The following is a 12,688-nucleotide window of genomic DNA, read 5'->3' as shown; positions in this document are numbered from 1 at the left end:
TCCCTTTTTTCAAGTCAGGGAAAATGATACTAAATGAGTTAACTCAGGAATAATATTAACTAAAAATTAGTCTTAAGCACATTATAAGTACAGTCAGCTCTCTGTATCTGCCAGGTTTGGCATCTGCAGATTCAACCAACCACAGATGGATATATTTGAAAAAAATGTTACGTTGTTGTTGACATATGCTACCATGTTTCCCCAAAAATAAGACCTAGCTGGACAATCAGCTCTAATGCATCTTTTGGAGCAAAAATTAATATAAGACTGGTCTTATTTTAATATAATATAAGACCGGGTATAATATAATATAATATAATATAATATAATATAATATAATATAATATCCGGTCTTATTTTACTATAAGACCGGGTCTTATATTAATTTTTGCTCCAAAAGACGCATTAGAACTGATTGTCCTGCTAGGTCTTATTTTCAGGGAAACACAATATGTAGCTTAGGCCTATGATGGTTTGGTCTGTAATGAATATGTATAGATTTTTTTTCTTGTCATTATTCCCTAAACAAAACTGTATAATAATTATTAATAATTACATAGCATTTACATTGGATTTGGTATTTTAAATAATCTAGAGATGATTTAAAGTAATGGGAGGATGTCTGTAGATTATATACGCAAATACTACACTGTTTTATATAAGGGACTTGGAACATCTGCAGATTTTGGTATCCACAGAGGTCCTGGAACCAGTCCCCAGTCGATACCAAGGGATGATTGTATCTGAATGACAGCTGTGACCTCATAATGGTATAATGTGAGAATCTTATAAAAGCAACTAATATCTCAAAATTTAACCAAGCCATAACTAAAATTTCAAAATCTGTACACTTTTTCATTTATTGTAAATCCTATTAAATCTTATCTCATTTTTTATTGTAAATGAGATATTGAAAAAGGACCTAGATGTAGTACTTGGCACATCGGAGGTCTTTTACAAATGTTAGTTCCCTTTTTTATCTGCTGCTACCATACAAATAATTGAAGTAACACGTTTATCTTCTCATTTACATTTTAAGATGGAATTTAACAGTGGTAACTTTCAAGGAGCTCACACTAGTTGGAGAACATAGGTTTAAAAAAAAAAGCAATAATTATAATACAGTACTATAATAGCCATAGAAAGCTACTAACATAGCCTGGTAGACTGAGCGGAAGTGGTAGGTAGAGAGGGTTGGGAGGAGAAACCTGGGAGTGTCCCAGAAATCATACTTGAGCTGATCTGAAAGGAATAGTAGCAGTTAGCCAGGCAAAGAAAGGATGGGCGTTCCAAGCTGAGGAGAGAACAATCTTAAAAGTACAGAAGTGGGAGAGATCATGGCATTTTGGGAGAACTAAAAGCAATTCGGTCTGACTGGATATATGGTGAGACTGAAGATGTACATAGGGATTAAGTCAAGAATAGCTTTCATGTTTTGATAGGAAGTTGAACTCTATCTTGTAGATGATGCGGCACCATTGAAGGATTTGAAGCAGGGAGTACAATGAAAAAGTTTCATTTACAAAGTCTATTTGTCAGCATTGTCAAATTAAGAATTGAACAGGTTCAAACCAAAGGCAGGGAGCCCAGTCAAGAAGTTATTGCATTCGTTCAGGAAATAAATTATCAAAGTCTAAATCAGGGTGTACAAACTCAAGCAAAATTAATGACACATAGGTAAAGGTGAGAACTGTAACCAACTAGAGAGTGTATGCCTTCTCCACAGGATGTAGCTGCTACTTACCTTCAGCCTGGTTTTTCCAGATCTTCTGATATTCCAAGAAAAGCTGGAAATCTGTTTTTGTGTGTGTGTGAAATCTCCCACTTTTCAGTACTGGCAAATATTCATATTTTAAAAAAAATTTCATGCACGTCAGACAAAATGTTCTGTGGGTTGAGTTTGGCCCACTGGTTGGTGGGCCCACTGAGTTTGGCCCACTGAGTTTGGCCCATTCTTTAACCTTTGGCCTAATATCTGATAGTGGTTATTAAAATGATTGGATGGACAGACAAGATAGATCTCTTGAACATGGACTTCATTGGATTTAATGATTGATTGAATGTAGCAAGGAGAAGAATGCAGTGAGGATAACTTACCAGGTTTCAAGCGAGGGTGACCAGGTAAATGGTGGTGCCGCAGACTGCGATAAAAGTCATTGTGAAAACTGGGCTTAAATGGCATGTATCATTTTGCTTTCAGAGTCTTGCTCCATACTTTATTTCTTTGCTAGGTTCCAGAGAGTTGACATTACCTGATAAATAAGCCCAGAGAAGTGATTAATTTTACTCTGTATGATTTGGTCGTGAAGATATTGATTTTAAATTTTACTTAGAAATCTGTTCCAGCATAGGAGAACTGACATATCCCTCACCTGTCCCTCACCTTTCCTCAAGAATTATACAAGTGAAGTGACTAAACTAAAAAAATAATCTATTAATCAGTACACCATGTTCACCTCTCATATAAAGTGCTTATTTAATAAAGGTTATGCTAAGTATGCTTATTTTTGAGGACTCAGTAAATATAATCAAATACATCTTACTTGAATCATTTTGGTTGAAATTTTTAGGTGTGAAAATATTGAATTTAAATTTATGTTAATTATCTTGTGGCCTTGGAAAGTCACATATTTTCTGGGGGGAATTTCAGGTTTAAATCTTAGTTTCAGAATCTGAGACTAGATGACAGGCTGCTAATCAAAACTGGCTTGTACATTGATTAAAAGTTATGAACCGGTTGCCAACATTTAAAAGGTGAGTTCATATAAAAATCTGGATTCTCTTGAAAAAGTAGAAGACTGTAATATATCATCTCCCACTCTCATACAGCAACAATCTTAAACTGAATAGTGCTTGAATAGACATGTAGTCTTCATTTGCCTACATTTATTTGGCCTCTACAGCGATTTAAGTTCATAATATTTAGACTAAATGTTCTGAAGAGTTCCTGCTAGATCTAGAATTCTAACAATCTTGGTGCATCTATTAAACACCCATATTATAGTTTTTTAATAGCTATAGTAAATTGGAGGAATTCTCCAGTTAAATTTAGGTGAAAGGATTGCCTTTTCTTCTTGCTTAAATATTTCAGGTAATTGTTTCTATTTGCTGGTAATTGCAGTTAGATTTTGTACATAAGATAATTTCTTTGAATTGTTTAAGTAATAGGAATCAACACCACTTTGTCTACTTGATTTTATAATTGAGGAAGCTCTTTTAGTTTCAACAGTTACATACTCTTAACTAGAATGCTTTGGTTATATGTGGGATAAACAGTGGAAATTACCTAGCTCTTGTTCAACAGACAGTTAGCTCCTGATTCAATATGTTCTGAGAATAACTCTTACATCACAGTTCAGAGAATGAAAGTGTGGCTCAGCATGTTTGATTTTCTTCCAAAGGACTAGATCGTTTAGACTTGACATTGCCTGTTTAATTAAATGGGAGTAACTAGAACTTAAAGCTTTGCAGTGGGGCCCTCCATAAGGAAATCAGTTCCTAGGTTGCAGACGTTTACTGGTTAGCACATTTTTAATGTTCTTGGATGCTTTCTAGTAGCTGTCACAAATACTAACAGCATTTGTCTTCCATTTCCTTTAAAGCAGGCCTATATAAGACAGCAAAACCCCATGTCTACTTAAGGAAAACAATCTTTGAATATCTTTTACGTAGTAAAAATCATGTACTCTATATGAATAAACTATAGAATAAAACATTCAATTTAATTTTTAACACTTATCATACTCAGGATTTCTCTTTGTAATTGTAGATTTTAAGAGGGTAGTAATATTATGATATTTAATCAGGAGTGATGTCCATGAAATTGAATTATGGTTGGTAGTCACAACTCCACCTATAGCACCCCTTTACCACACAAGTGTCAAAACAGGATCAGTCAGTGTGGAAATAGAAGAGTGCAGGATATATTAGAATCTGAACTCTTTCTCAAGGGTATGAGGTGCTTAGCAAAACTTTATTTACATGTTAGGATATTTTAACATGTATTTAAAAAAATGGAATGGAAAGATCTAGAGGAAGAGGTAAGTCTCTATATAACTATTAAGTGTACTGGAAATTAGGTTAGAATCTGGCACTGAGTTGAAGTTTTACTGTTTTTGCTATGGGCGAAGCAAAACTTTTAGGTTTTTTTTTTAATTATTTATTTATTCTTTTGTCTCTCATCCATGTTTTTAATATTTGGAAAGGTAAATATTGAAAAATTGGAAAAGGGCACAAACTGCCTTAGGGAGAGCAAAGAGTTTTTTGTTTTGTTTTATGTTGTATTTAACTCCTGAAAGGTGAAAATGATTCTGGAGTTCCTTAAAGACGTTCAGACTTATTAAATGATTTTTATAGAGTACTACAATGTTCTAATTGAATCATATATTGTTCTAAGATTCTTTGAAATTCTAAAGATAAAATTTTGATTATGCTTGTTTTGAGCAATAAGCTATTCACATAATTTCAATGCACATTGTGTAACTAACATCTCTAGAGGTTGTCTAAAAGCTTAAAAATCGAGTATTAAGCAATTTCACCTCCTCTCTGATACTGATAGTTCCTGAAACTCTTTAGGCTGATGTGGCAACGCAGAGAAAACACTTCTGAGTTCCAAAAAAACTAGGCCTCATTTTAGTCCTGAAAATCACTTGCTGTGAATTTGGGCCACTATTGATCCTTTTTGGCACAATTTCTGTTGCTGTCAGAGTTTACATTAGGGAAATTTCCTAAGGATTTAAGATTTCGTTCAACTATTGAATTCTCTTGGGTGATTTGCTTAGGAAGAAGTATCGGTCCTTTTAGAGTTGCTTCACTTGAGTTAGAAGGCCGAATATGGAGAAAAGGATTATTATGCTGGCAATGAAGATTCAGAGATAGGTTATCCTTTACAACTAGGTCAGCTAAAACCATCTCCCATGAACAAATCCAGCCCCGCGTACTTTATTCAACAGACCTAAAAATAGGGTCCTAAATTTAGAGGGCAAGGTGCTACTTCTAGCTCCCCTTCTCAGGAGAACAGCACTTGTCCAGCCAAGGTCCACCAGGGTTTGATTTAGCATTTGGGTAAGTAACTAGGAGGTCATGGAGTTTAGGCCAATTTTGTCTAACAGGTGCCCAGGTAACTCAGGTAAAAGTGAGTAACCCTCTCGACCCCTCCGCTGAGTAGAGACCCGATCGATGTTCTCTTGCGTGGGTGAGGTTAAACTCTGCCCAGATCAAAGGTGACCCAAGATGCCTTCCTGTCCAAAGTCGAAAGTCCGGACACCGTTGGCAGGACACACAGGCGCGGGTTCTGCAAGCCATTTTCTAACTGGAATGAAGGCGGTGGCCGGTCATCCTGGACCCCGCGGGGTACGACGGGATACCACGTTGTCAGGGCTTCCGTGGGGTGTAGACAGCAGACTCTTGCGGGGCTGCAAGAGGAAAGCGCTGGAGGTTGAGGTTCGGCCTGGTGCTGGCCTCTGGGTAGAGGGGTCGCGCAGCGCTCAACCTGCCAGGCTGCACCAAGAGGCCTCCAGGAGAAGCCTCAGTGCCGCCGTGGCCACCCGATGTGGGGGGATCTAGGCCATAGCCCTCGTCGTCGAGACTGTGCATTCCACAGTACAGCGCAGAACTTGAGGCCGAACCCCATTCTCTCAGCCCCTAGCCCCTCGAATTCTAAGGGTGGGTAGCTTCGCCAGGTAGAGCGCCGGTCCCTTTAAGAGCGAGCGCCAGGGACACGTCTACGAACCTCGCGCGAAGTAGGAGGGGAAATGCACGGTGTCCCCGCCTCCCCGCCTCCCTTCCGCGGCCTGGCCTAAACCAAACCGCGGGGTGGGGAGGCGAGGAGATGGCAAGTCGCAGGCTTGTGCGGGGCCAGCTTGGACCTTCGGATCCGGCGGACGGAAAGCGTAACGTAGGGGCTGAGGCGCTCCGTGTGGGCAGTGTGGACACTTGAGGCCTGTCGGCCCCGTTCCCTCCAGCAACCCCCCGCAGCCGGCTCCTCAGTGGTCTGGTCCGGTTGCCTAGTGCGGGTTTGGGTTCCGGACCGAACGCTGCGTGTTCTCTGCCGGTTGTTGTGTCTTGGTCAAGGCCCTGGCTGGGGCCACTACAGTCCAGGCAGCCTTGGCGCCATGGAGGGGTCCAGGGCTGCCCCTCAGCCATACTTGGGGCTGGTCCTGGAAAAGCTTCGCAGGGTGAGTCCAGGCGCGATCAGGGTTACTTGGTCCCGGGGTCGCGGAAGCCGCCCAGGAAAGGAAGCAGCAGACTTTGGCTTTGGGGTCTGAGCCGCAGTGGTCCGAGGTTCCGAAGCCAGTCTTCACCTGCCGCCGGGCTCCGGCCTGTGTCCCAGGCAGTAGCCAGGTTCGTAGGATGCTTGGACTTTTTTTTTTTTTTTTTGTGGGTGGAAGGGGACCAGGAGATGAGGAAGGTTAAGAGAGCATTTGCTTAGTGGGCTTTGTAAAGGTGTGTTAAGTGTTTCCCCATTCCTAAAACGAGTTAGCCTTTCCATCATGTTATTTTGAACAGGGTCCCGTGACACTTTGTCTCCCCAAAGGCCCCCGCCCCCCGACTGTAAGAAACTTAAGGGTAAGGAGTGATCTTCCGAAATGAGTTCCTTTTAGTGATGAAACTTCTTCTCGTGCTGAAAGGGCACCTAAGCTTGGACTGGGAGTTGGGATTCTAATTCTGCATTTTCTTTTAATAAAGAATTCTCTTCTGAGATGCTTTACCATAAGTGAGGTTGTTTTTCGCTTCTTTCAGTGTCTTGTTAATGTAAAAGGTCATGTTGATGTAAAATCTGAAGACATTAAACTTCCAGTGTTCAAAATTTATTTATTTATTTTTGGTTCAGTTTATGATCATGTTGCAGGGATTTTTCTGAATGTTTATAGGTGTCTTTGTTGACATGTTAAGAGACATTTATGTTGCAGGGCTTTAAAAAAAAAACCTATTTGTATTAAAAATGTAACAAGCCCCTTTCAATATTGGGGCAGTTATTACTGGTTTCTTGTCATGTAAATTAAAAAGTACCATTGCCGTGGTATTCATATATACATATACATATGACAGTTCTATGGAGATTCTACATGGACTAAGACAATTTGGGTGGGAGACTGATACGCTGTCTGTTAAGGGTGACAAGACAAGAAAATAGTACAAAGTAGAAACTGAAGTGCTTACTGAAGCATACACCAACTGCTAGGGAAATTGAGGGGTGGGAGAGATTACATTTTCTTGACTCTTTAGGAAATCCTTCTGGGAGTAGCTTAAGAGGATGTATGAAACAGCATGGTATGTGCAGCAAACAGCATGGTATGTGGATCTGTATTACTAGAGTGTAAAGTGGGCTCAGGGAGTGATATGCAGTGATGCTTGCTGGAGACATAGTAGGTTCCAGGTAATGCAAGTGATGGAGAGACAATGTGCTTTTATTTAGCACTTTACACTAAGCCTAATTTCTCATAATGTAGCTGAAACAAGCCTGAAACATGTAAATAAACTTTTACTTACTAAATGTAAATTGGTTCTAAATTTTAGAATTGATGGTGGTAATTAATCACAGAATACTTAAAACCTTTTCCACTCCCAAACAGGAGTAACAAAAGGAGTTCTAGACCAAGTATCTTAAAAGACTCAACCAGTCAAGGTGACGAAATACTCTAGGGTTAAATCAAAATTGTTTTTCATCTACCTCAAATAAGCATGATATATATTAATAAAAACAAAATAATAGAATGTCAACATGCATGCCCTGAAAATACTTGATTATAATGCAAAGTTCCATTGAAGGGTACACCTCTCCAAGATATAAAACTTGAAAAATAATTTCCCCTCTACATATTACTAAATGTTAACTAAATACTAAATAAGAAACCACAGAGAAAAAGATACAGACAATTCAGCCTGTATATAATAGGCCTTCCTCTCCGGGCTCCTAGGCTCTGTCCCATTTTAAGACCTGGCATATTTTTATATGCTGAGCACCATTTAGCACCCATCGCTAACCTTTCTCAAAGTTTGTGTCTCAAAAGAGAATGACCAAAGTAGAAATGGGGGTTTTACCAGCTTAAGCTCAAATAGTGGTTTCCTTTTAGAGGTCCTCTCCTGTATGATTGGCTTTGGGAATGACTACCTCCCTCCTCCCATCAGGGGTCATGGACCATAACCATTTGCAGGAAATTTCCCTGTCTCAATAGAGCACAGACTAGCAGATGGTCCTTGTGTACAGTGACTCCTCCAGCTTTGTCCGATTAGCCAGTATTATAAAACTCAGAGTTGCAGTCCTAGATTTGTGAGCTATCATCATAGTGGAAGTTGAAACTATGAAAATGGATACAAGTAAAAGGAGAGAATATTTTTTAAAAGTGTCTGGAATATAATTTGTTAATAAATGTAGAATTTGTGGATGGGCGGGTGACTAAATGAATACTAACAACTTCTCAGGTAATTATTAATTTTGCAATTCCTGTTTCAGGCTGAACTCTAATTCTTCCTTAGCTCTTCTTAGGCCATTTGCCCCTAAATCTCTTTTGATCCCTTTTTAAAGGGAGAGTTATTATTATTTATGGTCATCAGTTTACATTTGGGTAAAATAAAGACCTGAGAAAATTAAGAGGCATATTAAAAATAGGTTTTTATCAAACTTGTGAATGAATAATGAGTGAGTCAATCTCCCTTTTAAACTCTGGTGGTTTACTACTAAATTACAGGGAAAAAATATTCCAATTTTTAGCATGACTAATATGTAAAGGGGAAATTATTTTTCAAGTTTTATATCTTGGAGCGGTGTACCCTTCAGTGGAACTTTGCATTGTAATCAAGTATTCTCAGGGCATGTATTCTATTATTTTGTTTTTATTAATATATATCATGCTTATTGAGGTTAGATGAAAAACAATTTTGATTTAACCCTAGAGTATTTTGTTAACTTGATTAGTTGAGTCTTTTAAGATACTTGCTCTAGAACTCCTTTAGTACTCATGTTTGGGAGTGGAATAGGTTTTAAGTATTCTGTGATTAATCACTACCATATTTATGGAGAGTTGCCCATCACTTCTAAAATTTAGAACCTATTAACCAAATTATGTGTAATTGTGAATTGTGTTATACAAAGCCTGCCAAAAAATGTATACACATTTTAAGAAAGGAAAAAAAACTATTAAAATTGTAATACTCAATATATACTGGTAACAAAAGATGAATACAAGTCTTGTGTGTACATTTTTTTGGCACCCCCGGTATTTATTGATGTTTGATAAATCTGGTTATTCTTTCTGTGCTGTTGTGAGGTAGAGTGCTATATTGTAGTTAATATTTAAAGGTGAAAATTCTCCATGAGAAAGCCAGAACACTTAAGACTGGAGCAATGGATTTGAGATGAATTTTTGAGACCCAGATTCATTGCTGTTCCTCAGTCCAACCAGCTCAAAGCTTGAACCTAGAATTTACCATCTTTTAGAATAGAAGGGCTGATAAATGCTATTGAATTTAAGAAGTATCATGTACTAAAGATAGTTGCATGTTTGATCTGAGAGATGGTTTTAGAATTGTTGCTTAAAGTGTCGTAATATGGTAAAGGAATCATATTGATTATTAGATTTTTGAAGTGTACGTTTTATATTTTGAAATAGCTGAAATTAAGATTCTTGGAGAATATATATACACTAAAGAAAACTGTTCTGCTATGTGTATTAAATGCCTCTTTTTTTTTCAGAGGCAGAAATATATTTTTTTAAATAATTGATTGGCTTTAGTGATGTTAATTTCTGTTAACTGGTAACGGATAATGTAGAGAGAGACAGAGGCAGACTGTGTTCAGGGTAAAGGGGTATTTTTAAGAAGCAGTATAATCAGGTGTATTTAATATAGGTTAATGAACTATAGATAGCAATTTGGAAAGAGCGTGTATATAGATTAGAACTATAAAAAAAAGGTTTTGGATGGGGAATAGACATTAAAGGGGGTTTTTCTAGGTAGAAAGGACCTAAAAAGGGAAGATATGGTCCAGAGGTTTTGGGCTGAACCGTATAAAGAATCTAATCTGATTAGACTGCTGGTTGTTCTTTAAAAGGGCATTTTCCTTTTCTCCCCTGCCTTCTTTTTATTATGTGATCGAGTAACATCTGGGTTTTGGTAACAGAAAAGAAAACCCCATTGGGTGAAGAGGAAAGATGAAATACAGAAGCAATTGTAAAAGCCCAAGCTGTTTCATGTAGAAGACCTGCTAAGGAGTAATGTGGAAAGGATCATGGTCGTTGAAGGAGGAATAATAGAAATAGTTGCCTTTATTGAGGACCCACAGGCCTTGCATGTTCCAAGCATTATTCCCATTACGGATAAGAGAAGGGAGCCACAGAGGTAGGATAGAGGGATTCAGATTTCAAACCCAAAGTTCCATCGTGGTTTTTAAACTTTTTTTTTTTTAAAGCTGCAGATCCGTGTTTTTGTTTTTTTCAAATTAAGAGATTTTATTGCTAGTTACAGATGCATGGGCAGGATTAACAGAATTATTAGGAAACGGTGAGGCACCCAGCAATAGTGGGTAACTTTTGCCACCTCTAAGTCTGAAGGGTTGCAGATCCTTTCTTTCTTTCTTTTTTTTTTTTAACTTATAGGGAAATCTTATATGAAACCCAGTGTGCCCTACAGATAAAACCTAAACTGGTTGAAATCAGGATAAGAGCACCTGAACTCATCTTCTTTCTTTGGCCTTCTTTCCTCTTACTCTCATCCTCAGAAGTTCTGAGGCATCTTGTCAAACCCCAGTTTGAAAACTAATGCATTTCACCATACTGCTGTTTTTCACTTGGTGATAGTGTTTGAAAGTTGCCAGAAAAATATTCTCATACCTTCTGTTTGGTGGTAGTCTGGCAACCTGTTTCATGAAAAGGGTGTTAATAATATTTACACATAAACTTGTACTTATGTTTGTGTCTTAGTCTGTTTAGGCTGCTATAACAAAAATACCATAGACTGGGTGGTTTAAACAACAAACATTTTTGTCACAGTTCTGGAGGCTGGGAAGGCCAAGATCAAGGTGTCACAGATCTGGTGTCTGGTGAGGGCATGTTTCCTGGTTCATAGTCTTCTCACTATAACATCACATGATGGAAAGATCAAGGGATCTTTCTGTGGCTTCTTCTATAAGGGCATTCATTAATCCTGTTGATGAGGCCATGACTCGTAACCTAATCACCTCTCAAAGGCCCTACTTCCAAATACCATTACATTGGGGATTAGGTTTCAACATACACATTTTTGGTGGGGGACACACACAAACATTCACTGTATAAGTAGTTTGTAATCAATACTTTTAATCAAAAGTACATTTAAAAAAAGTTAATTTTCTTTGTCTTGAAGGTTGCAGCAGCATTACCTGAAGATATGACACCAGGTCCTAATTCCTATGGTTTTCCCGGGGAATTGCTGATATGTGCAGCTACTGTTGGATTTTTTGCTTTTTTCTTGTTTTTGTGGAGAAGTTTTCGATCGGTAAGTAACCAATGCTATGTACTAGGGGAATGTTCATTTTTGTCTTCAGGTTGAACAATATGAGAAATATCTTTTAAGGAAACAAGTTAGGTTGCAGTTATGTGGGTTATTGATATTACTGTGTGGATACTAGAAACAGTATGGATTTAGAGGAATTTTTTTAAGTGTAAAAATTTTAAAGGATTTCTTTATAGAAGTATTCTACACTAATACTAAAACCCTTCATTCATTCATTCATTTATTTTTGGTTTGTGCTTGTTTTTAACAACATACTAAACATCTGTGAATACACCACCAACCTAGAAACAAAAACACTAACTTATCACTTACATTTAGGTGATCTTCCCTCATTTCATCCCCCTGCTTCCCTGTAGTAAAGGTGACCCTGTTCTGGATCTTGTGTTAATACCATGCCTTAAAAAAATTATTTTTGGTCATATTTGTATATATTCCTCAAAAGTATAGTAATGTAATTTTACTTGGTATCATGCCATATGTTATGTTTTGGAACCTTTTTACTCCATCTTATGTTAAAATGTTAATTTTATGCTAAGATTCATCCATATTTTTGGATGAGGCTTTAATTTTTTCTGTTTTTTTTTTTTTTCCTCTATAATATTACAGGAATATGCTAAAGTTTATTTATAGATTTTCTACTCTTGGACATCTGGGTTGTTTTTAGGTTTTTTTCTGTTATAATTAGTACTGCTGTGTATATTCTTATACATATCTCCTATACATTTTTAAGTTTCTCTTGGGAATATACTTAGGGGTGTGGTTCCTGGGTTATAGGGTCTGTGGTGGTTCTCCTTTTAAAAGATAATGCCAAATTATTTTCCAAATTGTATCAATTTACACCCTTACCAGCAATATATAAGAGGTCCTGGAGATCCATTTGATTTCTGTCCTTTCCAACACTTGTTATTTTGCCCCTTGAATGGGTGTAAAGTGGTATCTTGATATGATCTTGATTTGAATTCCTCCATCAGTAATGAGACTGAAAACTTCATTTTCTTTTTTTCTTTTTAATTAAAGTTTACTGGGGTGACTATTGTTAGTAAAGTTATGTAGATTTCAGGTGTAAAATTCTGTATTACATCATCTATAAATCCCATGTGTGTTCACCACCAGAGTCAGTTCTCCTTCCATCACCATATATTTGATCCCCTTTACCCTCATCTACCACCCCCCGCCCCCTTTACCCTCTGGTAACCAC

The 12,688-nt window shown here is 37.6% G+C and overlaps 1 protein-coding gene across 13 annotated transcripts in view; it reads left to right on the top strand.

The window, feature by feature from the left end:
• MIA2 (MIA SH3 domain ER export factor 2) overlaps positions 1–12,688 on the top strand; it is an 84,369-nt gene that overhangs the window by 15,730 nt on the left and 55,951 nt on the right. For 3 of the 13 annotated variants that reach the window (XM_074328182.2, XM_074328178.2, XM_074328177.2), the window contains exons 1-2: positions 3,890–4,040; positions 11,341–11,472. In XM_074328182.2, coding sequence (XP_074184283.2) covers positions 4,014–4,040; positions 11,341–11,472 — 159 coding nt within the window. In that variant the 5' untranslated portion in view covers positions 3,890–4,013. Of the gene's footprint in view, positions 1–3,889; positions 4,041–5,768; positions 6,343–11,340; positions 11,473–12,688 lie in introns of those variants that run through there. The other 10 variants (XM_074328173.2, XM_074328174.2, XM_019713645.3 and 7 more) reach the window with 7 other exon arrangements.

The sequence above is a fragment of the Rhinolophus sinicus genome, chromosome 3 (assembly GCF_057876585.1).
Source record: "Rhinolophus sinicus isolate RSI-liver-muscle chromosome 3, RSI-T2T, whole genome shotgun sequence".
NCBI classification, from domain to species: domain Eukaryota; kingdom Metazoa; phylum Chordata; class Mammalia; order Chiroptera; family Rhinolophidae; genus Rhinolophus; species Rhinolophus sinicus.
The sequence above is the reverse complement of the archived record's forward strand: the minus strand, read 5'-3'. Positions and strand labels throughout refer to the sequence as shown.